The 24,598-nt window shown below is 20.8% G+C and overlaps 1 protein-coding gene across 1 annotated transcript in view; it reads right to left on the bottom strand.

Moving 5' to 3' along the window:
• Positions 1 to 24,598, bottom strand: part of wge (BAH domain and coiled-coil containing protein winged eye) — a 311,213-nt gene that overhangs the window by 35,439 nt on the left and 251,176 nt on the right. Inside the window, exon 7 of the mRNA XM_086903106.1 lies at positions 8,261 to 8,425. Coding sequence (XP_086759232.1) covers positions 8,261 to 8,425 — 165 coding nt within the window. The remainder of the gene's footprint in view (positions 1 to 8,260; positions 8,426 to 24,598) is intronic.

The raw sequence follows: 24,598 nt of genomic DNA, 5'->3' as shown, positions 1-24,598 counted from the left end.
TACCCCAAAGGAACGGATAATACGCCGATACACGCCGATGTATGCCGCCGCGATTCCGTTGCAAAATTATTCACGTCCAGAAAAATTCCGCTCTCATCCGCTTCTCTCGTTCCACGACGAGCGATCCGTAAAAAGTATCGATATTCCACGCAATGATTGGATATCCTCCGATAGAGCTCGATCGCCGTAGAAACGAAGGGATAATTACTACCGATCTTTCGAAGACGAAATAAGAAGAATCTCGCGCGATACGGCTTTGTTGAAATCAATAGACAATTTGTCGTTCTCGATCGTTCTCATACCGCTCAGTATCGCACAGTTATAAAACCTATACAGTTATTAATGAGTATCGATTCATTTTTTGATAATATATTACACTATTATATATTATATTTATCAAGGTATAAGATATTGAGATTTGAATTTATTAATAAAAAATAAACAAGCAATGAAACGAACACATATTGCAAAATGTCTCATTTTTCATCAAAAGAATAGTTCTTTTAAATAGCTTCTTTTAAATAAGAGCAATAATAATAATCATGCGACTCATTTATTGATTGAACTTTAAAAATTTGTATGTAATTAATTAATTTATAAGTTAATTTTTAAAATTCCATAACAAAAATAAAGTTTGTTCTATACATTAAAGAAATATAATCATATTTTTTAAAAAATTTTTGATCGAATTAATAAAATTTACAGAATAAAAATTTATTTATTATTTATTTTATAATTTTCAATATTGAAAAATTAAAATTTTTTCGAAATAGTAAAATATTTGAAATTGAATCTTCTAAATTAAAATTAAAAAAAAAGAAACTCAATCAATAGTTAAATAAACAAATAGTTAAATAAATATTCATAATTGTTGGCTGATTTTATCAATTTTAAAAATTGATAAAAATTATAAAATTCAAAGCTTCCTATTTTTTTTTTTTAATTCGAATTCAGCAAAGTGATAATTTAATAATCCTTTCTTTTCTTCAATTTTATATAATTTACGTTACAGTTTAATATGAAAAAAATCTTCAATATCGAGATGAAAAAATGATTGATGAGGCGTGCAATGATTTGTATGCAACTTCCAAATCAAATAATGACATTAAAATTTATTTAATATAATAATTTATAGGAACACAACTGTACTTATACATACATATTTAATCAATATATACTTATAAACTTAGCAATTGCTTATGTACAATTTATACAATATATATATTGATTAACATTTTTACATATCATTTTTTTAAATTTGTTTGAATTCAGAATTGATCTTTTAAAAATGTCTTATGTATGTCGTGAATATCTCGTATATAAATATTCCGTATAATACAAAATATTTTATATAATAATAAATTTCTTTATTATTTAAATATTATTATTTAAGGAAAATCGATAATATTTTATTTAAAATTTTTATTTTCTAGAATTTTTTAATTTAAATAAATATAATTATTAGATCATTATTATTAGATCAATTACAAGCATTTTATTATATTATACTTTGTGCTATTTATGATATCAGATTTCACACATACAAAATTGAAAATTTCATTTTAGAATTGCTGTATCATTTCTTATTGATAATAAACATCTGAAGCGACTTATCTCATTTTCGTATCTTGAATTATTTTTTTCAATTTGTTTCAACACAGATAAATTTGATGATTTTATAAAAAAAAATAAAAAACATACTATATTGATAACTTTTAAGTTTCTTTTATCCTGATTGCATAAAATTATAAGAAATTAATTTATAAAGAAATTTCTATTAATACTTGGAAGTTAAAAATTTTTTGTTAAAAGAAAATTGAAATTTGATATAAAAAAAATAAAAATTTAAATATTGATCTTTTAATATAAAAAAGCAAGAAATAGAAATTTTTCTATTAATAAAAAAAATCTAATGATTCATATATTTATACTTTTTATCACTAATTCCAAAAATTATTTATATTTATATATTTTGTATTTTATCAGTAAATTAAAAATTTTTAATTTACAATTAATTATGCGCACGATTCTACTTCAACGTTATACGCTATACATCTTATGAATATTAAATTTGCAAAAGAAATTATATGTATATAATCACGTAATAAATAATTCAACAAAATTAATTTATCTTGAGTATTAATTTTTTTATCGATTTGCGTTCTTTTAAGCTTCGAAAATTTCCTTTTTACAAGTTTATCGCGACCTTATGTCATTTTGAACGTCTATTTATCGTTATATCGAAGCACCTTGTATGTTGTTCCAACACACAATCCATCTCTCTGAATCATACACCTGCCGTAAAAATGAAAGCTCCTGAGAATACTTCATGATATGAAGAGACAAATGTTTTCTATGACCTTATAGAATGTACTGTGAATCGTTTACAAGGAAAAGAATATTGCTTTAAAGAAACTAAAAGAATTTTGAAAAGTTATTTAATTTTAAAATGCAAAATTCTTTTTAATATGAATACACATGATATTTCAATAATTAAATTATAGAAAAATAAAAATTTAGAAAATTTAATAAAAATATAATTTTTTACATTCTATTATAAATTTTACATAATTTTCATACAATCCTGATTATATATATTTTTAATTTTTATACGTGTATTCTTTTTTTTTTTTTTTTTGAGAATATTTCATTAGCTCTTTTACATGATTTCTTGAAAAAATATTCTTACAATAAATATTTTTAATACGAAAAAATGTACATAAAAGTTTCAATATTTTATATAATTGATTATAATACAATACAATTATAATATATAATTTCGATAAAAATTAAAATAAATATATGATATTGTAATTGAAGATAGATAATTTGAGTTTGTCTTAAATAAAACAAAATATATACATATATAGTTTTAGCTAATGAATAAATGATTTTGATGTTTAAAGATATAAATATATAAATATATATATATATTATAAGTACATAATTAATATCTGTTTCAATTAATAAAAATTTGTTAAGAACATCTACTTTAGAAAAAAATATTGGAAGAAAAGTATTTAAAAGTAATCAATAAAAATCAATCTTATAAATAAAAATATCTAATATTTATTTTATTCATCTTTAAAAAAGAAAAGTATACGAAATATTCGATTTGAAAGAAAAAATGCATGATCGCGAACGAAATTTCATCCGGGTCTCAACGCGTGGAAAGATGATCAGTTTCGTACCCCTCGGACGGCGGAAGAGGAATTTTCGAAGAACGTCGACAGCCCTTCGCTGTCCTTCGTTAATATTCCGTCCAGATGTTTCAGCTCGCTTTAGGAATGCTGATGGCTGCAGCATTGCTTCAAATGAAAACAGCCATAAGATATATTCGATAACGCTTATCTCGTGTGCGTAGGCAATCGTGTGGAAATACAATCTAATATTCTGCAGGTAAAGCAACCGTGTAACGAAGGAAAATTCTTATGTGTTTGTAACGATGAGAATGAAAATTATTAAGTGTTTATGGGAATATTTAATTTTGTTATACGATAAGAAATAAAGTACGAATTAGGATTATTAAACTGATCTCTTGTCTTTTATTATCAAATTATCATTCTATAGTTTCGATATAATAAAGGTAAAATACTTTATTTATATAAAGAATTTTTTAAAGGAATTAATACAAATAGATATAATAAGAGATTAATGTAGAACTTAAAATTTTAATTTACTCGCTCGTAAAAGAAAATTAAATGAATTAAACGTTTTAAAAAATAAGGAAGACAGATAAAAAAGGAAAAAAATATCTGCATATTTTTTCATCTATTTTTATAGGGAAAAAAAAATAATGTATTTTTTTATAGTACTTTTATGCATAAAAGAGTATAGATATTATGTTCGTTTTTGTTTCATAGAAAAAAAAAATATGTTTGCAATGATTCACGAAAATATTTGAATATTCATATATCGATTTAGATTTTGAATATAATATGTATATTGCGTGTTTAAAAAAATCAAAAATAGAATAAAAATCGAAGAAAAAGTTATAAAACATTGGGTAAAAATATATGCATATGTAAAAAATAAATATTTTACAAAATTATATTACCATTTATTAACGAAAAAATATTAATATAATAATCGCTTCAAAATGACAGTATTCTAAACGTTTTTCCAAATTAATTAATGTTTCTTGCAGAATAAAATGTAAATGCATTTAAATTCAATTCCTAGATTTGAAATTAATTAAATATTTGTAGGATTACATTAAACATTAATTGGAAGATTATTTTTTTAATAATAAAGTAGAATTAAATAAAAATATAATCAGAAATATCGACTGAGTTTTATGTTTAATTAGTCAAACCAATGTCATTTATTTACTGAATTCAAAATTTATTATATCTTCGTGAAATATGTTAATATATTTAATAATTTTAGAGAGTCAATTCTAGAACTAAAACAAAAAATTGATATAGATAAACAAAAAAAAATTGGTTAAAGCTTATTTATTAAATGATAAATAATTTAAGTTTGTCTTAAATAAAGCAAGATAGAGATATACCATGACAAGAATATGACGGAGATAGATGAAGAATGAAAATGATTTATCTCTATTTTTTACAAATTTAAATTTATATCGTTTATAATTTAATAAATAAGCTTCAATCAATATTTTCATATAACAATTTTTCGATTTGTTTCTATTTATCAAATCAATTCTCTAAAATATATTATTCCACAAATATATTATACATATACAAATATATCCCACATACACTTTTGTGGCTATATACATGCGAAGTATTTATAACAAATTCTCATACTTATATATATCATACTTTATTTATCATAATGAATTTGTTTCACATTTATATATTTTATCTATATAATTTTAATAATATATTTAATAAACTTAATAATTTTAATAATATTAGTCCTATTATTATATATCATTATTATCATATTAATATCATATTATTATCATATTATTATCATTATCATTATTATGATATTATTATCATATTAACTCATATACATATTAGTATTAATATTTTTAAAAATATATATTATATTCATAAAAATATTCTGTAAATAAATGTTCAACTATAATAAGTAACTCTATACATATCAGATTTCTAAAGAAAATTTCTTAAGAGAAAAGAGAATAAAATATTCTATTATTATGATTTTTTTTGTATTATTAATTATATTATTGTTAACTATATCTTTACAGAGATATAATGTAATGAGACAATATTTCATTTAATATATTTTTGTAATATAGGTGCCCATTTAAAAAACTTATATAACTCAATTAAATTTTTGTTCAAATGCTATAAGATTTGAAATATTTTATAAGTATACTTATATTTCTTTATATTACTTAACATAATTTTCATAATTTTTATATATTATTAATAGATTGTATAAATAACATAGAAATAGAAATAGAAAATATTTATATTCGTTTTTAACCTGTATATGATGATCAAACTATTATATAATTATTATGATCGAATCTGTAAAATTTTACAGAAATGTTTAAAATTTTAAAAATAATTAAAAAAGATAAAGAAATTATTATGGAATTATAATATATATTTATTATTTTTTTTAGAAGTTAAAAATTAAATTCAGAAATTAAATTACATTTTTAATAGAAGATATTATTTTTAATATTATTATATGCAATATTTTTAATAAAAAATAAATTATAAAATAGTATGATTCACAAAATATATTTTCTAAATTATTATTATAAAAATACAAATTTCTGAAATCTTGGGATTCATTAGAATTTTAACAGTTAATTGCCATCAGAATTTAACTTACGATTCAATTATTATTCAACTTGGTATTCTAATTTCGATAAATGAATAAAATTTATTGATTCCGACATTCTCTTTTCATTGAAATGAAAAAACGAAAAACAATGAAAAATGTTTCTATTTCATTGTTTCTATTTAAAATCTCTATCTATTAAATAATTTTTAACGAATTTTGTTGAATAATTTATTAGTATAATGATCGAATGTAACTTTTAGTATAAAATATCGGTATTAATGAAAAAAATATCTCTATAAGGTATGGTGACGCAATGGATTCGCCTTAAGCGCGACACGGAACAATATACAACCAACGCACTATCAGACAGGTATGAAAAGTAATTAGCCTAGAATGAGTTTTTCTCTGTGGTTTCATATACGCGAATGTAGTTGACCCTGAGCATTATTGCGTATCAAAAGCGGATAAAAGTTACAGTGGAAAATGCTACAGCAATTCTTGATTTTGGTTTCATATGCATAGAATGAGAAAATGAGATAAAATGAAATCATATAATTTTGATATTAATAAAATTATATAATAAAAAATAATTCGGATTAAAATTGATGCTTTTGAATTTTCTTACTAAATAGTATACAATTAATATTAATAATTTTCTTTAGAAAAAAAAATTAATAATTTTAGCACTCTTCATATAATATTTTATTTTATGATTTAAATAAAAAAAAAACAAGTATTTATCCTTAGAATTTGCATCAATATTTTTTTTAATTTAGAGAACTATAAATTAAATTTGTTTTAATAATTTAAAAACTTGATTTATTATTAATATTTTTAATATTGAATTAAGATTTTTTTGCACTAAATTTAAATAATATCTATAAAAATGTTTATAGAATAATAATAATATATTATATATGAATGAAATATGAAATGTTTTGTTTCACATGAAAATTTTATTAGCTAGAAAAACAAAAACACTTTGTATTCATATATAAATGTATATGTAATAAAATATTTCGTTATCATTAGAATCTAACAACAAAAATATTAATAACTTTGACTTTTTAAACATTAAACATTAAATAAATTTTTATCAATGAATTCAGAATGCAAATGAGAATAATATATGATAGTAATAAAATTAAAAAAATTTTTAGTTATTTTAGAAATAATATCTTTCGGATTTTTATTATTTTTATATCTTTCTCATATTTTAAAAAATATTCTATTCAATTTTTCTGAAAAAAATATTATTTTTATCGATAAATTCTTTTTAATTGTTTTTGTTCGATGATTTTATGAATTTCTCTCTCTCTCTCTCTCTCTCTCTCTCTCTCTCTCTCTCTCTCTCTCTCTCTCTTCCTTTCTCAAAAAAAATAATTTATTATCTTTCCTGATATTTTTTCTTTTTCTTTTCGGTTGGTTTTGATTATTCAAATTTTGATTCTGCGAAACGACCAAGTTTTATGATATCGTTCGCTCCTTCACGACCAAGCACCAACATAACGAAAATTTTTTGCATTGTTTAGTTTCTTCGAAAATATTATCCTATAATCCTCAGCCCTTTATTCATTATGTACACATTTTTTTTACTACGATATTTAATCGTCATAATTATTTTATTGAAACGATATTATGGTTTCATTTTCAAAAAATCAAGGAACAATTGTATGCATTTTATTTTTCCATTACGTAATAATATCGAAAGCAACCCTCAGTTCTTTTAACTTATGATCTTATTTATACTGTTTCTTTTTTTATTTTACATTATCACTTTTTTAATGATAATTTTTTATTATTTCTATTATCTTAGAATATATTCTATATATATATATATATATATATATATATGTACAATAAATACTTATTAATAATATCGAAACAGATTTCTAATTGGAGAAATTAGGAGATTTTTCTATGTAATATTTTTATCAATAATAAACTTATTTCAATTTTTTTTTTCCTTTATATTTACTAAATTCATTTAAGAATCCTAATATTGTATTTTAACGTAGAAAGAATATTTAATATCTCGTGTAAATAAATATAATATGCAATTGATAATAAAAAGTTATTATAATCTTAAAATATCAATAATATAAAAATAAATAATTTATATTAGAATTAAAAATTATCTACAATTTTATAAATTAGATATTTATTTATAAAAAAGAGTTTTATAAATAATTAAAAGATATGAAATTGACTATATATATATAAAAATATATATAAAAATTCAATAATTTTTATATATATAAAAATTCAAAAAAAAAACTTATCGAAGATTTTTCGTATTAGATACGCGACTTCAATTATCAGTAAAACTTCGTGTATTCTTATTTTTATTTTTTTTGCAAAACATTACAAACATTAGAAATATAAATTTCTGTAAAAGAAAATATTTCAGTATAAATTTAAAAACAATCAAAGCAAAACAGCAGATCGAAGATTTTTCACAAGCTTTTTGAAAAATCTCTTCTACAACATAAAGAAGAAAAGAGGAAAAATCGTAAAAACTTACCTAGATTGTCAGGTTGGAAGTGATGATAGCTCGCATGATGCGAAGTGTGATGACTCAGAGAAACATTGCGCATCGAAGTGGATGTTTCCTGGTGCTGTAATCTCTGTCTGGCCACCGCGATCCCGACTGGAACGCCACCGGCTCCTGCATTCGACACCACAATCCCTGAAAGACAGATACAACCTCGTATAAATTTCCACTCCCATTTTCGCGCCCTTTCCGCGCGAATATTCCGTCGGCCGGCAATAAGCGGGAAATGAAAAACTGTAACGCAGATATGGTGTTCGCAATATGCGAACCTTCGCCCGATAAATCATACGACTGTGCGTTGAAGTTTGAACGACTTTGCATGCTGTGTCCGCGATATTTTATAGTGAAATGGATGTATGTGATTGAACGAATAATGTGATTTTTTGTTAGTTCTGCTGTCTTAATCATTTTTTACCGTTTTGGAAGTATATATATATATATATGTATGTATGTTAATATTTAAGATTGAAGGAATTAGTTTGTTATGTAAAATTTCAGATGATATATGTTTCTTAAAAACTCAAAGGATCCTCCATGTTATAAACGTATAATATTTTCTAGAAGAAAATAGCTAAATATAATATAAATATCATTTCTGCAAAATCAATCGCAGATTTATTGGCATTTATGCTGTATTACTATTATATAAAACTATTTTTATATTTTTTCTAATTGTTCCTAATATGAAACAGATATCTAAAATTGGAACACCAATGCATGTTTTCATAGAAAATAAACGAAAAGTAATTGTATTCTCTTTATGTTATACTTTTTTAATTAAAAAAAATCACATTTTGAAAGAATTACATTAAAAAAATCTCTTTATAATAATTATAAATCCAAATATTAAACTCTCTATCAATATATTCGTCATGCGTATATTAAACATTCTATCTATATCTTTTCACAGTGTTTTGTGAAAAAATTCTTTGCAAAATATTCTACGTTCATAATCACAGGAATTGATTAATCGTAATATCAAGTTTACTATCTATATCGATTTGAATTCTATTTTTATCATTAGAATTGTCGGAATAATCAAACCTGTTTCTTATTCTTTTTTTTGAATAATAAAATTTTTTGTTCATTTGAATGTTTTGAATAATAAAATTTTTTGTTCATGTTTCTTAACTTTTTTATTTTCTATTTTGTCTTTCATCCATTTTAAGTTTAGTTTTTATATGAAGTAAAAGTTATATAATTGTTAATTTAACTGCTTTTTTGATATCGAATAAATAAAACAACTTATAAAAAAAAGTAATTCAAATATAAAAATTCTATAATTGGAATATTATTGGATTTTCATATTTGGAATTTCATAAAGTTAAAAATACAATATTCAGCCTATAAATATTTACGATCATCACAGGCAAATATACCAGCAACAGAAAAAACATAAATAAGTATAGTAAATAATAAAGAATAAATACGAAAAAATTTATTAATTTAGATAAAAGTTATTGAAAAAATAAAAAAAATATTACATTAATGCAAATGAAATGGTCAAATGGTTCTTAATAAGATTATTGATATTTACAGCTTTATTGAAAATTAAAATTTAATTTAATCAATTTAATATATTTGTACCTTATTCTTGCATCAGAAAGCAAAATTAGAATTATTACAATTAATTGATTTGATTAATTTAATTGATTGTTATTAACAATTCTTTCTTTTATTTTTTATGATTATATTATTTATGATTATTATGATTATTTGAATAAATTATAATTTTTTTATAAAAGATTATTTCTCTCTTTAATGTAATTTTTCAAAATTTTTACCAATTTTATTAATTTACAGAATAATAATTAATAAATAATATAATATATTTTTAATATATTATGTTAAATTTTAAACTTGTATAAGAAATTGATATTCAAATTTAACGTTGAAATATAGCTCATTACAATACATAAGTTATTTATTTATAATAAAATAAATGATAAAATAATATTTAAATTTATTATTTATTCATTTTCAAGCTTCATATGTAAAAAATATTATTCAATCAGTTTTAATTTGATCAATTATTTTTAAACGGTTTTACAGATTTATAAAATCATTTCATATGTAATATTTTAAGAAATATTCTTGTCGCAGATAATGTTAACTTGTCTAATGAATAACAATTTGTATAGTATCAAAATGAATGAATGAAATATTCATTCGAGAGATTTTTGAAAATAAATAAACTATTCCATATTAGATAAACTATTTTATATTTGACTATTTTCTTCTAACTTCTTTTTATGAAATTTGTTTACATTAAATTATCTAAATATTAAGTAAATTACATTAAATATATTTTATAAAATTGTTCAATATTAATTTTATAGCATATAATAATAATATTAGCATAATTTTAAATATTTTCAATAAATGAAAAATGTTAAGTTTTAAAAAAATAAATTTCTAGAGTTCATGATTTTAAATATCTATTTGCGGCGCAATGTATCACCTTTATTATTATTTTTATTTATTAATGTGAACGACCAAGAGTTGCATTCTTGCATATTGAAATATCAGAATACGCTGGCAACGATGATATGCAATATATAATGTAATAGGATAATATAATAGATATAGAAATAGATTAGGTAATAATAAATAAATACTATGTTTTTAATATGAATTTAAATTATTTTAAACTTAAAATAATAATAATATTGATGAAAATTTTCAATCTATCAATCTTTTTATAAGTTTTTATACTTTTTATACTTTTATAATGTTAAAATATTCATACAACAATATAAACCATTTATTTTGATTAAAATTTTATTGTACTTTATATTTGTTATTAACATCGTTATTAACATTTTCAATATATATATGTTTTTATATGTATAAAATGTTGATAGCAAATAATGAATAAATCATGTAAATCATTATATAAATTATTTCATATTTTTTTCAATGCAGAAGATTTATTAAATAAATAAATAACAAAAAAATTGTTATTTCAAATGATAAAAATAGAATTAAATAAAAATAGCTAGAATTAAAATGAATTCTTCACACAAAGAATGAACTCTGAATCCAATGTTATGAACTTATAATGTTTATAATACTTCCAATAAGCAAATACTGTTACAATAATTTCTAATATAGATACAGCTTTATTGGAATCCATGTTTCATACCATATAGATATAGCCAAGTAATTCATGCACTTAAATATTCTCTTGCATTCGAGCATATACTTAAATAGCTATCAGTACCTATTGCTTTTCTTTTCACAAACAATGAACAATCAATGCGGTTATCTTCCATAACGATCACACCTAACATCCTCTCCTTATCTCCCATATCCTCAAACACTCTTTCTCACACCATGTAATCAACAAATCAAACGCGCAAAATCTTACCTCTTTCCATTTAACATCAATTTCAAACTAAGAATCATTTCAATGCCACCTAAACTTCATCCACTAATATCATTCTCTAAACTCACCTATCGACACATCCGTCTCCACTCATACCTATCCGTCAAACTAACGCGATTTCTTCTATCCTCTTCGATTTTTCCACGAAATCAAAAATCTATCAGCCGCTAACTACTTACACGAGCCAACGATACAGCCTATGCCAACTCGAATCGAATCGAAACGAACGAGATAAAAAGAAGAAAAAACTAAGAAATCAAAAAAAAAATAAATAAAATAAAAACGAAAGAAAAAAGAAAAGAGAAAGAAGACTTCTCGATTAAGCCTACACCGACGATCGATTCCCGCGGCGAACTGTTGAAATCAGATCTACCGAGTGAATTCTCACGACGGTTCTCCCACTTCCACAAGCGCGGCGCTCTTTCACATTTTACTCGTTATTCCGCTGCGAGATACAACTCGCTCGCATGACGTAACATGTGCGGATAAACGTGGGTCGTGGATCGTTCCAATCGTGGGTGTGCGTGTGCCAGCGGGTACCAGGGATAGACACGTAGGGTCGAGACTCTTTCGAGCCACGCCTTGTGTTTGCGTCGCCATGCGTGCCACGCACCTCCTACTTAACAAGGTCGTTTCTCTCCTTCCCTGTCTTCTTTTTCCCTCCTTTTTTTTTCCTTCTTTTTTGTTTATTTATCTCTGTCATTCAACGATCTTCTCTCTTTCTCTTTGAATATTGTTCCTCTCTTTCTTACTCTTTTAACGAGTCTCGCTCTCCGTTGATTCATCTTTCTTCCTCTTTGAAATCCTCTATTCTCTTTTCCTCCAACCTTCTTCAATTCCTTTTCTCCTGGTACTCGTACATTTAGTCGGTGGCTGTTTTTTTGACATCTTTTTTTTTTTTATACGCTTCTATCATATTTGTCTTTTTATTTCTTTTTCTTTCTTTCTTTTTGTTTTCTCGATTACGATATCTTCTTGAGAGCAGAGGTAACGAAAATGTGATAAGATTTTGAGAATGATCGACTGTTTCATTGATTATTAAATAGTTTTTTTTAGTTTGTTTTTTGTAGATGTTATAATAGTATAAATAAATATTTGTTACGATAGAATTCTTTATTTTTTAATGATTTTTTTTTTTATTTTAATCATTACTGATACTGTTGTGTAATGCTCAATTTAAAATTTTTGCAAAATTTAACATTGTTGAGGTTAAATTTTAAATTTTTATTAATTGCAAAAAATTTTTATAAGATAATTTAATCGTATAATTCCAAGATCTTTAATGAAAATTTCTTCTTAATCGTAACTAAAATTATTAAAATTATAAATATTATTCGATTATATTATGTATACTAATAGATATTTAATTTTATTATGTTATTATAATATTGCATTAATAATTTATTTTACTCATCCTTTTCATCGTAATCTCACTTTATTCGTTTATTAATTTTATTCCAACTTATTTCAAGTTTGCATTATTTGATATTATATAGAACAATATTCTACATAAAAGTCTCATACTCCTCTTATCGTGTCTTAAATATATAAACATTGACTGAACATTGTCTGACTGACTTTCATTCAAATCTAGAAAAGAAAGATATATTGTAATAATGGATATAATATAATTATTTGTTAAATTAATGCAATTAATATTTTAAATGAATAAATACGAAATAAATTTATATAAAATATATTTCTTTACAATTTTTTTTAAATTGAAATTTTACAAATCTTGATTTTCAAGATTCAATATATTTTAAAAAAATTTTTAAAAATGGAGCATATTTTATATGCAAAATAATTTCTTTATATAATGTAATAAACACTATTTTTTATAAAATAAATTTGACCAGATAAAAATTTTAAATAGAGTTGAAAAATATATTATAGTATTATAATATCGATTTCAATTCTTAAAATAGTTATAAAAAAAATCTATATTTCGAATAATTGTTATGATATTTTTAATTAATATTGAAATCTATAATTCCTATTTCGATTCACATATCAATTCTATAATCTATATTATTTTTTCATATAATTATTCAAAATAGAAGAAGAAATTTATAAAACAATAAAATTTTGAAATATTTTTATAATATAATAATAAAACATCTCAAATATATTTTCATTTAAATGAATACTATTTAAAAATTTTATTTTTTTATTTGTAAATTATTGTTTGTAAATTGCAATTTTTTATATTCTTTAAACATCAAGTTAATAATTATTTATTAAAAATATTAAAATTATTACAAAATTAAGAAATTTAATCATAATGAATTTTTAAATATATATAGTTTTATAAATGATTATTTAATTAAAATATATCATATAATTTTTTATCAAATAAAAAATAATTGTAAAGTAATAACTAATGATAAATTGTATAAAGTCTAATGAAATCTAATTTAATAAAGCATTAACTTTTCTATTTTATTGTTTAAGATATATAGCAATATAATCGCATTTATATCAAAATAAAATATATTCGAAATATAAATTTTAAGTAAGTTAAATAACAATAATTCATGCTATTCATGAAAATATAATAAACCAATAAAACCTAATCTAATCTAATCTAATCAATTTATAATTTATTAATTTTTTTTATTGTTTATGTTAATATGAATACACATGCGGTCGCCATTAAACAAATATCAGAATAAAATACTGTAAGTTACAGTATTTAACAAGAAATGTTTGAAAATATCTCGAAAATTAAAATCATATATGGAAAAGTTGTGAATGATGAATTTGTCAAAATTATCGAAATCGATGAGGAATAATTAGCAAATAATTATTTTTATATATATAACACTTCCAAAAAGATTCCAAAATCGATTTCTATATTATTTCTAGGAAAGCTAGATATTAAAAAATAGATTCTGAAAACAACTGTTTAAAACTTGTATAAAAATTATTTTAAAATAAAATTTAAATCAAGTAATTATGAAAAAAATTTCTTAGAAATAGATTCAATTACAGTTCCCATATAGATTTCATAAGATATTTTTTCAACTCATACAATTTTAAAGTAGTTCTAAAAAATCTGTCCTTGTATCAATTTTTTTTGTAATTGAATATTACAAATTATTGCAGTTGCAGATTATTATACGTGCATATCATTTATAAAATTATTATAGAAAAAGAAGAGATATTTCAATATCATTAATTTCTTACAAAGCATTATGTAAATCAATCATAAAGTAAATTATATCTCTATGTAAAAAAAATATTTATTAATTACTTATTATTTTATTATTTAATATTTTATATTTAAATATTTTATTATTACATTATTATTATATAAAAAATATTATTAAGATAAATTATAAGATAAATTTACATATAACTTCTCAATGTTCTCAAACTTCTCAATATTCTTCGAACATCTATATATAAACATAAATATTTATCATAATGAGAAACCGAATTGCATCTTGATATGCAATTTTTCTCAATATCAGATTACGACAGTCAGTAATGATCATTTTCGAATGTTTTATATCTTTTAATGATTGGAATTTGCATTTCATTCAGATATGTATATCAATTCTTTTTAAATTATTTGTTAAGAATAATCTTTTACTTAAAAATATTAAATAATGAGATCCAAGCTCGAATTTCGACGTATTCATTATATAATTGTGCTAATTGATATACTAATTGACTGATATAATCGAATTGAAATCATATATATACAAATATTATATCGATACTATATTACATTAATACTATGTTGTATCAATATACAGCTTTTATACAGCAATTAACCAACAGAGATATGCTATCGCTTTCAAAACAAAAATTAGAAAAGGTAATACTATAATTTATTTATTGATTTACATGAATAAAGCAGTTATTTATTTTTCATATTTTTACATATTGTATAATTTAGACCAATCTATTGATTAGTTTCTTCCTTATTCATCTTATAATTAATAACAATTAAAATATGTTGTTAAGAACATCATTTTTAAAACAAATTTCCATAAACAAATTTTATATTTAATGAAAAAGAAAACATTTGAAAAATATTCAAAACACAGTTTTAATCATTATGGGAATTATAATATGATTTTTCTAGATCTTGAAGTATTTTACCAAATGGATAAAATCAAATGAGATTTTAATTTAAAATCATATAAATTTTACTTTAATTATATTTATTATTATTTTTTAATAATTATATTTATAAAATCTTAAATTTTTTGAAATATTGATTATTAAATTTATCATTTTAACATAAGAATCAAAGAAAATATTTTCCTTATTTTTCATAAACTTGTTGAAAAAATAATGCGTGATGAATCTGCAATCAATTAATTAATTGAACACTTCATTATATCGATCAAATCTAATATCAAAATAATATTATCCCGTTATATATTCTATCTTCTAATTTGTTATTTATCAATAAATAAAACAACTCAAATAATTATAAATAGCAAATGATGAAATTTTAAATTTTATCAACGGAATATATCTCGATAAAAATTCGATTCGTCATAAAATACTATATACTACTAGACAACTGTTCAATCAATGCTAATTTTCATTTCTTCCTTTAGATATAGTCACTTTTTTTTTAATATGACATAACATAACATGTTGTATTTATTTTTTATCAAAAAAAAAAAGGTGTTAATATCTAATAGAAATAAAAATCTACTATTCAAACTCTCAACGAGAAACTAAAAAAACAAACATGTTCAATATGAAAAAAGCATAAAACAAAAATTGCTGATCTCTACTAATAGGAAGCAAGAAAAAGTTAAACATTTCCTGCTGATTTTCTTATCCTTTCTACATCTCTTTTCTTTCTCGAATGTATGAAATCAAATGATAAACGCCACAACAAGATTTGTGTGACTTGTGAACTCTTTATTCTAGCGATTTGAATTTTCGAGAGATTTCCCAAGAAGGAATCCACTCGACCAACTCATCATTCATTGCAATTAACATTCAACCCTTTTTTTCACCTTTTCTTTTCATAGCTGCGCGAGAAATTACATAATCGGCATGCACGGGAGGCGATACTCTAGTCTGAGCTGTGTTTTTCGTCGTCGTTCTCGTGACGTCAACTCCTTTCCACGTATTTTCCGCCTCGAAGAAACCTCCCCTCGATGTAATTTTAGATGTATTATCGTAAAAGTATAAGTCAGAATTTAAGAATAATTACACAAGCCCTAATCATTTATAATTTATTTTTATTAAAATATAAAATAACTTTTTTAACTGAACAGTTACTATTGTAAAACATTATTGTAAAACATAATATTTATAAATATACGTAAAATATATTAAAAATTAAAATAATAAAAACAAATTGATTAATCAAATTTCAAATATTTTAAATAGAACAAAACAAGAACAAATTAAAAATAGAAATAGAATAGAATAGAATATTCAAAATTAATTATATTTCTATTTTTTATTTCTTTATATTTAATTTTATTCTCTTAATACAATAACCTGAAACTTATTAAGAGAAATCAGAGTCCATATCAATAAACAATAAATTTTTTTTTAATATGGTTATAAAAAATAAAAATAATATTGAGTTGAAAGAAGGGGAAAAAATGATATTAAATGAAAATATATTTTAATTAAATTTTTAATAATATTTTATTTTAAAAAATTGTTTTAATAAAAAATAATAATATATAAAATATCTATAATTTTTATAATATATTAATTAGAATATCTATTTGATTATATGGCATTATATTATATGGCATTTATGATTATGACATTAGTTCAATTAGAAATTTTTCTTTATTTAGAATGATAGAATCAATTGATTTTGAACACAAAATATTGAATATTTTTCATTATTAGAATATTATCAAATATTTCATTTACTCGATATAATAGCTACTATATATTATATTTATAGCAATGCGAGTAGATATCTATTTTAAAAAAATAATAAGCATTTATTTTAGTTTAGAAGAAAATGTTACTCTTGGTATTTGATGAATTCTCGATCACAAGAATAAGAAAAAAATAAGAGACAAACTCAATAATTAGAAATGAAAACTGGAAATAATGTATTCAAATTTCTCATTTATTCGAACGTTTGAATGATATTATTTTTCAATCATAACAATTTTATGATTTTTTTCAAATAAATTATTTGAGTAATATATTATTTGACAACGATGAATTATTACAATATTAACAATCAATATTATTTATAGTTACAACCAAGAATAATAATATTATCAGATTTTAGAGTAAATGAAATGAAAAAAAATAAATTGCATCTAAATATACAATTTGTATTGAACGAATTTTCAAAATTTGAAAATAGAGTTCAAAAATTTTATTCTATATTTTTTAATTCTTTTTTAAGTTAGAAATTACTTTCTTTTCCATTGTATCACATTGTTTTTTATTCTATATTTTATATTATTTTTTCTTATATTTACTTAAGATGTTCCTTAAAAATGATTTTAAATTTATTAAAAATGATTTATAATATTTTTAATTTTCATTCTTATCATATCATGTATACATATATTGAAATGTGAAATATTTAGGAGTAAGAAAGATTTCTTTTATTTCTAATAAGATGTTGCACTCATAAATTTACTGGCATTATGATATGGGAACTTATCTTGATGAAGTTTATTAAACAGATGAATTGAACGTTGAATATAAAAATAACAATGAATATTGTCCATGATCTCTAAACTTCACATCTATAAATTTTTTTTATGAAATTTTATCAAAAAAGAAATTTATGGTAGGAAGACGACAATATTTATTGAATTGAGAACAGCTAATAAAAGTAATACCGAAATATCAAACCAAATTGTTGTTATTTCATTGTTCAATGTTATCAGCAGTATCTAAATCAAGATAATTATTAATTTGTAATAATCAACAATATGTAAAAAAATTCTATGGTTTGTCTTCTTTAATTTAAAATTTTAATTTTATTTGCATTAATTCATGAAAGTATGTAAACATTATTTTACAAAAAATTTCACTTAACATGAAAATTCCAAATTTAATTTTTGTGCGTGTAGAGCATAATAAGTTACATAGAAGAATTTTATGTTAATAGGAATTCTTTTGAAGGCATAAAATCAATTCCCCAATATTTTTAGCATTTCTTCAATTGATACAAATCTGCATTTTTTTTTTAAATAAGATGATAGAATAAAATATGAACATTTTTAAATTTAAAATTTTATCTTGCATCATTGGATATATATAGAATTATATTTACAAAAGTGAAAAACACTGAAAAATACTGAAACTTTGAACTTGATTGATTTCACCTTCCTTAAGAAATTTTTCTCATTGATAAATTACTTCATATATAACTTATAACTTATTATGCTTTATATGAACACAAACTTTCATTACAATCAAAATTTTCAAATTAGAAATTCTTGTAAAATAGTGTTCAAATATTTTCATGAATCAATGTATATTTTAATAGATAATTTATAACTATTCAACGTGTATATATATTTTTTTGAAACATCCTGTTTTCGAAATTTTAATGAAAAAACCGCTCTTCGTTTTAATTCAGAACTCTAAAACTTCTTACATGGAACGCAAAAAACCTATAAATTGTAACAAAATTACAACGTTTGAAATACAACAAAGCACCATATGTATAGTTTTCCACAAAGGATTCTAATTCGATCAACGATTCGAAATTGATTTCACGCCACTCGAGCTGAACGATGTTTGCCAGTTCGTAAGAGAAATACACATTGATATCGCGAAACGAAACATTATTGCAACTTTTGTAGTCACAGAATAAACCATCGAATAAAATTGTTTTGTCATATTAATTATTATGAGAAAACTCTGAAAAATATGAGATCCTAGAAAAAAGAGAATGAAATGAAAATTTCATGAGTCCGGAGATCAATTTGACAGTAACAGCTCAAATAAAATCGATAAAAAGAATTTTCACAAGATGATTATGATATGATTACTTTTAATGATTAAAACAATATATACGATCACATTTGTATAGGAAACAACAATCTTCTTTCATGGAACGAATTTGACAAGTTTAGAATGCTAAGAATATAAATTGAATTTAAATAAATGCATTAAATATTTTTATTAAATTCTTTTATTCTTAATATATTAAAATATATATAGAAAATTAATGTCTTACATATTTTATCAAACTTTTCGATTTATTCTATTGCCAATCTTTGAATATATTTTTTAAAAAAAATTAAACGAATAATTTATTTACGAATATTATAGTTAAAATACAACATGATAAAATAAGTAATATAAAAATATAATATATTTAAAATAATGATAAAAAAATTAAAATCATTTAATATAATAGATGACAAACTTAAAAAAACGAAATCTGCTATACAAAAATAAAAAATATTTTTTATAATTATAAAAGACACTACACTGATATAATTGTATAAAAAGTTATAAAATGAATTTTCATTCTATCTCTGAAGCTTTGACTATTCTTTTGTTGTAAAAAATAATTGTTTACAAGTCAACCATGCTACTGGAGGATACCAGTAAATATTTTAATTGGCCAACATCACATTTTATTAGAAATTTCCCTTTTTAAATCGCACTAACTGATGTACATCATTAAAGAAAGACTTTAAAAATTCGAAATCGCAAACCATTATCTTTTAATAACTATAAATTTTTCTTAAAATTCATCTTTCGCTTCATCTTCTTTTGCATTTGGCACTTGCATGATTCAAATGTAAAATTGGATAATATATATTATATTTTTTAAATATTTATTTTCAAAGAAAAAGAATTGATTCAAAAATAAAATAACATTTTATGTTAAATTATATTTCAATAATTTTTTTTCTTTCTTTTCTAATTATTTTTTATTCAGACAATTAAGAATTTATTTGTGAAAAATTGTAAATTAATGATTAAAAAAAAGATATATATTTATTTGTAATTTATCTTACATCAAATATGCAAATATGCATATTGTAAAATATAAAATCTCTTAAAAAATTTCTTAAAAAAAATTTATAATAAATTATTTTAATAAAAAATAGTAAAATTTCATCGATATCATTTACTTAAAAATCGAAATGACATTATTAAAATATGATTTCTCATGACACTATATTAATACTACAATGATATTTCGACTGTAACCTTTCATTTCATTTTCTTTTTGTAACTTATATTTATGTTGTAACTATTGTAAAAAATACGTCAATGACGACAATCTCCTATTTTAAATTATTAATGATGTGCAAATTCTTTAATAATATATATATTTAACTTACGATTCTGTACATCTCGAATGAAATATTGAAAATATAAATATGTTTCTCAAAAAAATACCAATGAATAAAATTGAAATAAAACAATAATTGAACCTATTAACTAATAAATAAAACATTTCAACGAATCGAATAAGATTTTCAATCCAATAATATTAAAAATAAACTTTCGTCGATAATTTTTATAACCATTGCGAGTTTTAAAAATTCGCAAATTCTCCTTTGAGCATTCAACATAATTAGTTATGTAAAATTTTTTAAGAGATAAAATAAAATGAGAAAAAAAAATAGTTTTATTCAAATATTTACATGAGAAATTTGTTCACAACCGTTTCAAAATAACAATATGAGAGAAAGGATAAAAAAACGAAGAAAAACCTCTCGATAAATACAAATAATTTAATCTTTTAAAATATAAATGGCTTAATTACATGTTCGATAGCATTATAATGAAATTCTTCTGTGGAGAAAAATTTAGTATTACTTACAAACACATATCTCTATGCATCTCTTTTGTGTTAATCAATATTAACGTTTGTGAATTCTTTGCGAATTTGAAAACAAGCTTCGAAACAATTCCATTTGTATATAGAAAAAAAAATAGAAATATCAAGTTTTTGTGTTATACATAATAATAATAAAATCTTAAATAATTAAAACGATTAAAAATTAAATAAAATAAAAATTATAATGATATTCATGACAACCATTATTGTTCATTATTTATTTATATAGGAAGTTTCTGCGTATTTAAGAAAAATCTGTTTAATTTGAGATTTTCAAAAAACTAAAAAATTCCAATTGTGTATTTTGTGATGAAATTTTACGAATGAAATTTATCAATTACTGAATATTTACGCTTTAAATTATTGGTGTGAAATAAAAATTTTATCAAATATCTTTGGCTATGTAATCAATGTCAAAGATATTAAGAAATAATTTTGATTTATTTTTCTATAAGCAAAAATTATAAATATATAATAACAATCAAATAAAAAAAAATTTGCTTATTTTTTTTAACTATAACTATTAATATAATATTTAGAGTTATTAAGAAAAATATTTTAATTATTTTTAATAATTAATTAATTTTTAATAATTAATAAATTACGAAACTTAAAAATACTTTGATACAGAAATGATAAAATATAATAAAAGTAATTATTTATAGAATAAAAATATTTTTTATTAATTTCTTTATGTTGCAATCGCAAGATTATTTAAATATCGTTTTATTAATCGTTAAATTCAATTCATTAATTCTTTGTGAAGTATTTTTATTTTTGATCATTTTTTATATTTGTTGATTTATTTTTGATTTTTTTTATTATTGATATTTTATTGCAACATGTTATTCTATTTTTTAAATATTTTTTTTTATATTTAATAGCTTATTAATATTTTAATTATACAAAAATTATAAAGCAATATTATTAGCATTTAATATTTTAAATGCTTTTTCTTGATCAAAAACAATATCAGGATAAGATAATTATTTTAAAGTGAAATTACACGCATAAATATATTTAATTATTTTATTTTCGTATAATTTAAATTTAATTTATTTCTTTGTTTCACAAAATAGTTATTTTTCTTTTCATTAATTAACTTTGTATGAATTTAATATGCAATTAAACACTATGCTACATGTAACAAAATTTTTCATAAATAAAATGAAATTAATAAACATGATTTAATTGCGATTTTCATTTCATTTTTTTTCATATTATTCATTTACTATTATTAAACGTTTTCCCATTTTTAAATATTAAATGAAAAAATTAAATAGATTATATATTTTATGAATAAAGCATCAGAGATAATGAAATAAATTAACGAAGAGTAAATTCAAGGAATTGAAATACATGGATTTGAATAATATGTTAAAGTGATCTGAAAACTTTCCGTGCAAATTGTATGAGCAATTCTATTTGAAACTTCTTATGGAATTACTTCAAAAAGAGCAAAATCTAGATTTCGGCCAAAAAACTTGTTTTACTGTTAAATTAATTTTACGACGAATATCAAAAATGAAATCAAAAATTGTGTTTCATTTAACGATCATTAAAATCTGAACTTTTAAAATTCCAATTAAAAATGATAAAATCATCAATCACTGTAATGATCAAATTCATATGAAAAGATTTATAATAATAATCACTTAACGAAATCCTTTCATTCGAATTATTTTTTTTCTATTATTAAAAAAATAAAAAAAAATAATAAAAATACAATAATCTGTTTGCGTAACTTGTATGATAAATTATTTTAAAATAAAAGTATTGATAATTAAAATAAAAAATGAAAACAAAAAATGGAAATAAAGCGTAAAATTGATAATATCCCTAATTATTCTTAATGAATTTAATTAAGTGAAATTATAAGTATTGTATATTATAAATAGTATATATTATAAAAGCAATTTTATATTTCTAATAACTATTTATAATCAATTTATAAATTGTAAAAACGAATCTAAAAAAAAAGGATATATGTAAAATGATTTCTTAAGAAAAAATGAAGACATATAAACAAGTATTTAAAAAGTTTAATGCTAAGAAATATAAAACGCAAGATATATATATATATATTTAAAATAATCTTTCGATAATAATTTTTCTTATTAGTTTGATATATTAAATAAAATATCATAGTGTTATTCTCTACAACATAGCTCTAGGAAAATATATATAATTTTATTAGGATAATTTTAAAAGTGCAAATCTTAAAATTTTGCAATATATTTATATATTTATTTAAAAAAAGATAAAATCATGACATAAATTATTGTGTATACTTACATCTTATATAATCTTATATATTCATATATAATAGATTAATATATTTTAAGCGATATCTTTGATTAATTTTGCGTTACAAAATGATTACGAGAACAATGTACAACATATTTTTAACAAAAATAAAATTTTTATTCTCCGTTTCGCTTTATCAAATATAAACTTCAATTGCTTGTAATTTAATAAATAAATTTTAATCCATTATATATAAATATATTTTTGTATAGTAATTTTTATTTTAGGCTCTAAAATCGATTCTTCAAAGATGATCCATTCTGAATATATGTACATTTGTATTTCTCTATATATATATTTGTACTTTTTATGTATTTACATATATTTTACTTTCTTTTCACTTTTACTACTTTCAAATTTTACACTGATATATATATAAAATTAAAATTTTTTTTACATAAATATAAATTATATACATTTTAAATACATATTATCTATTCATCATATCATTATGCAATATTTTTATTTATATTATGTTATATTATTTGATAAATCAAAATACAACTTAAAAAGCATATCCTTAAAAAAATTTCAGAAAATCAGTGTAAATAAAAATACAGGCATACAGTCATATATGAAAATCTTTTTATATGTAAAAAATATTTTCATTAAAATGAATCAAACTTTGTAATTTAATATATTTCTGAGTATATAAAATAATAATACTTAAAAAATTTATATAAGAAAATTTAATAAAATAATGAAGTATTGTATAATCATAAAATTATTTGTATGGTTTCATTATTTGAAATTATTTATATCATTTGTGTAATTTAGTACATATGATACATAATATATTAATATATTTTATAGAATAATTTCCACA

This window comes from Apis florea, unplaced genomic scaffold (assembly GCF_048593485.1).
Source record: "Apis florea isolate Af1SG1 unplaced genomic scaffold, ASM4859348v1 contig_2274_pilon, whole genome shotgun sequence".
NCBI classification, from domain to species: Eukaryota; Metazoa; Arthropoda; class Insecta; order Hymenoptera; family Apidae; genus Apis; species Apis florea.
The sequence above is the reverse complement of the archived record's forward strand: the minus strand, read 5'-3'. Positions and strand labels throughout refer to the sequence as shown.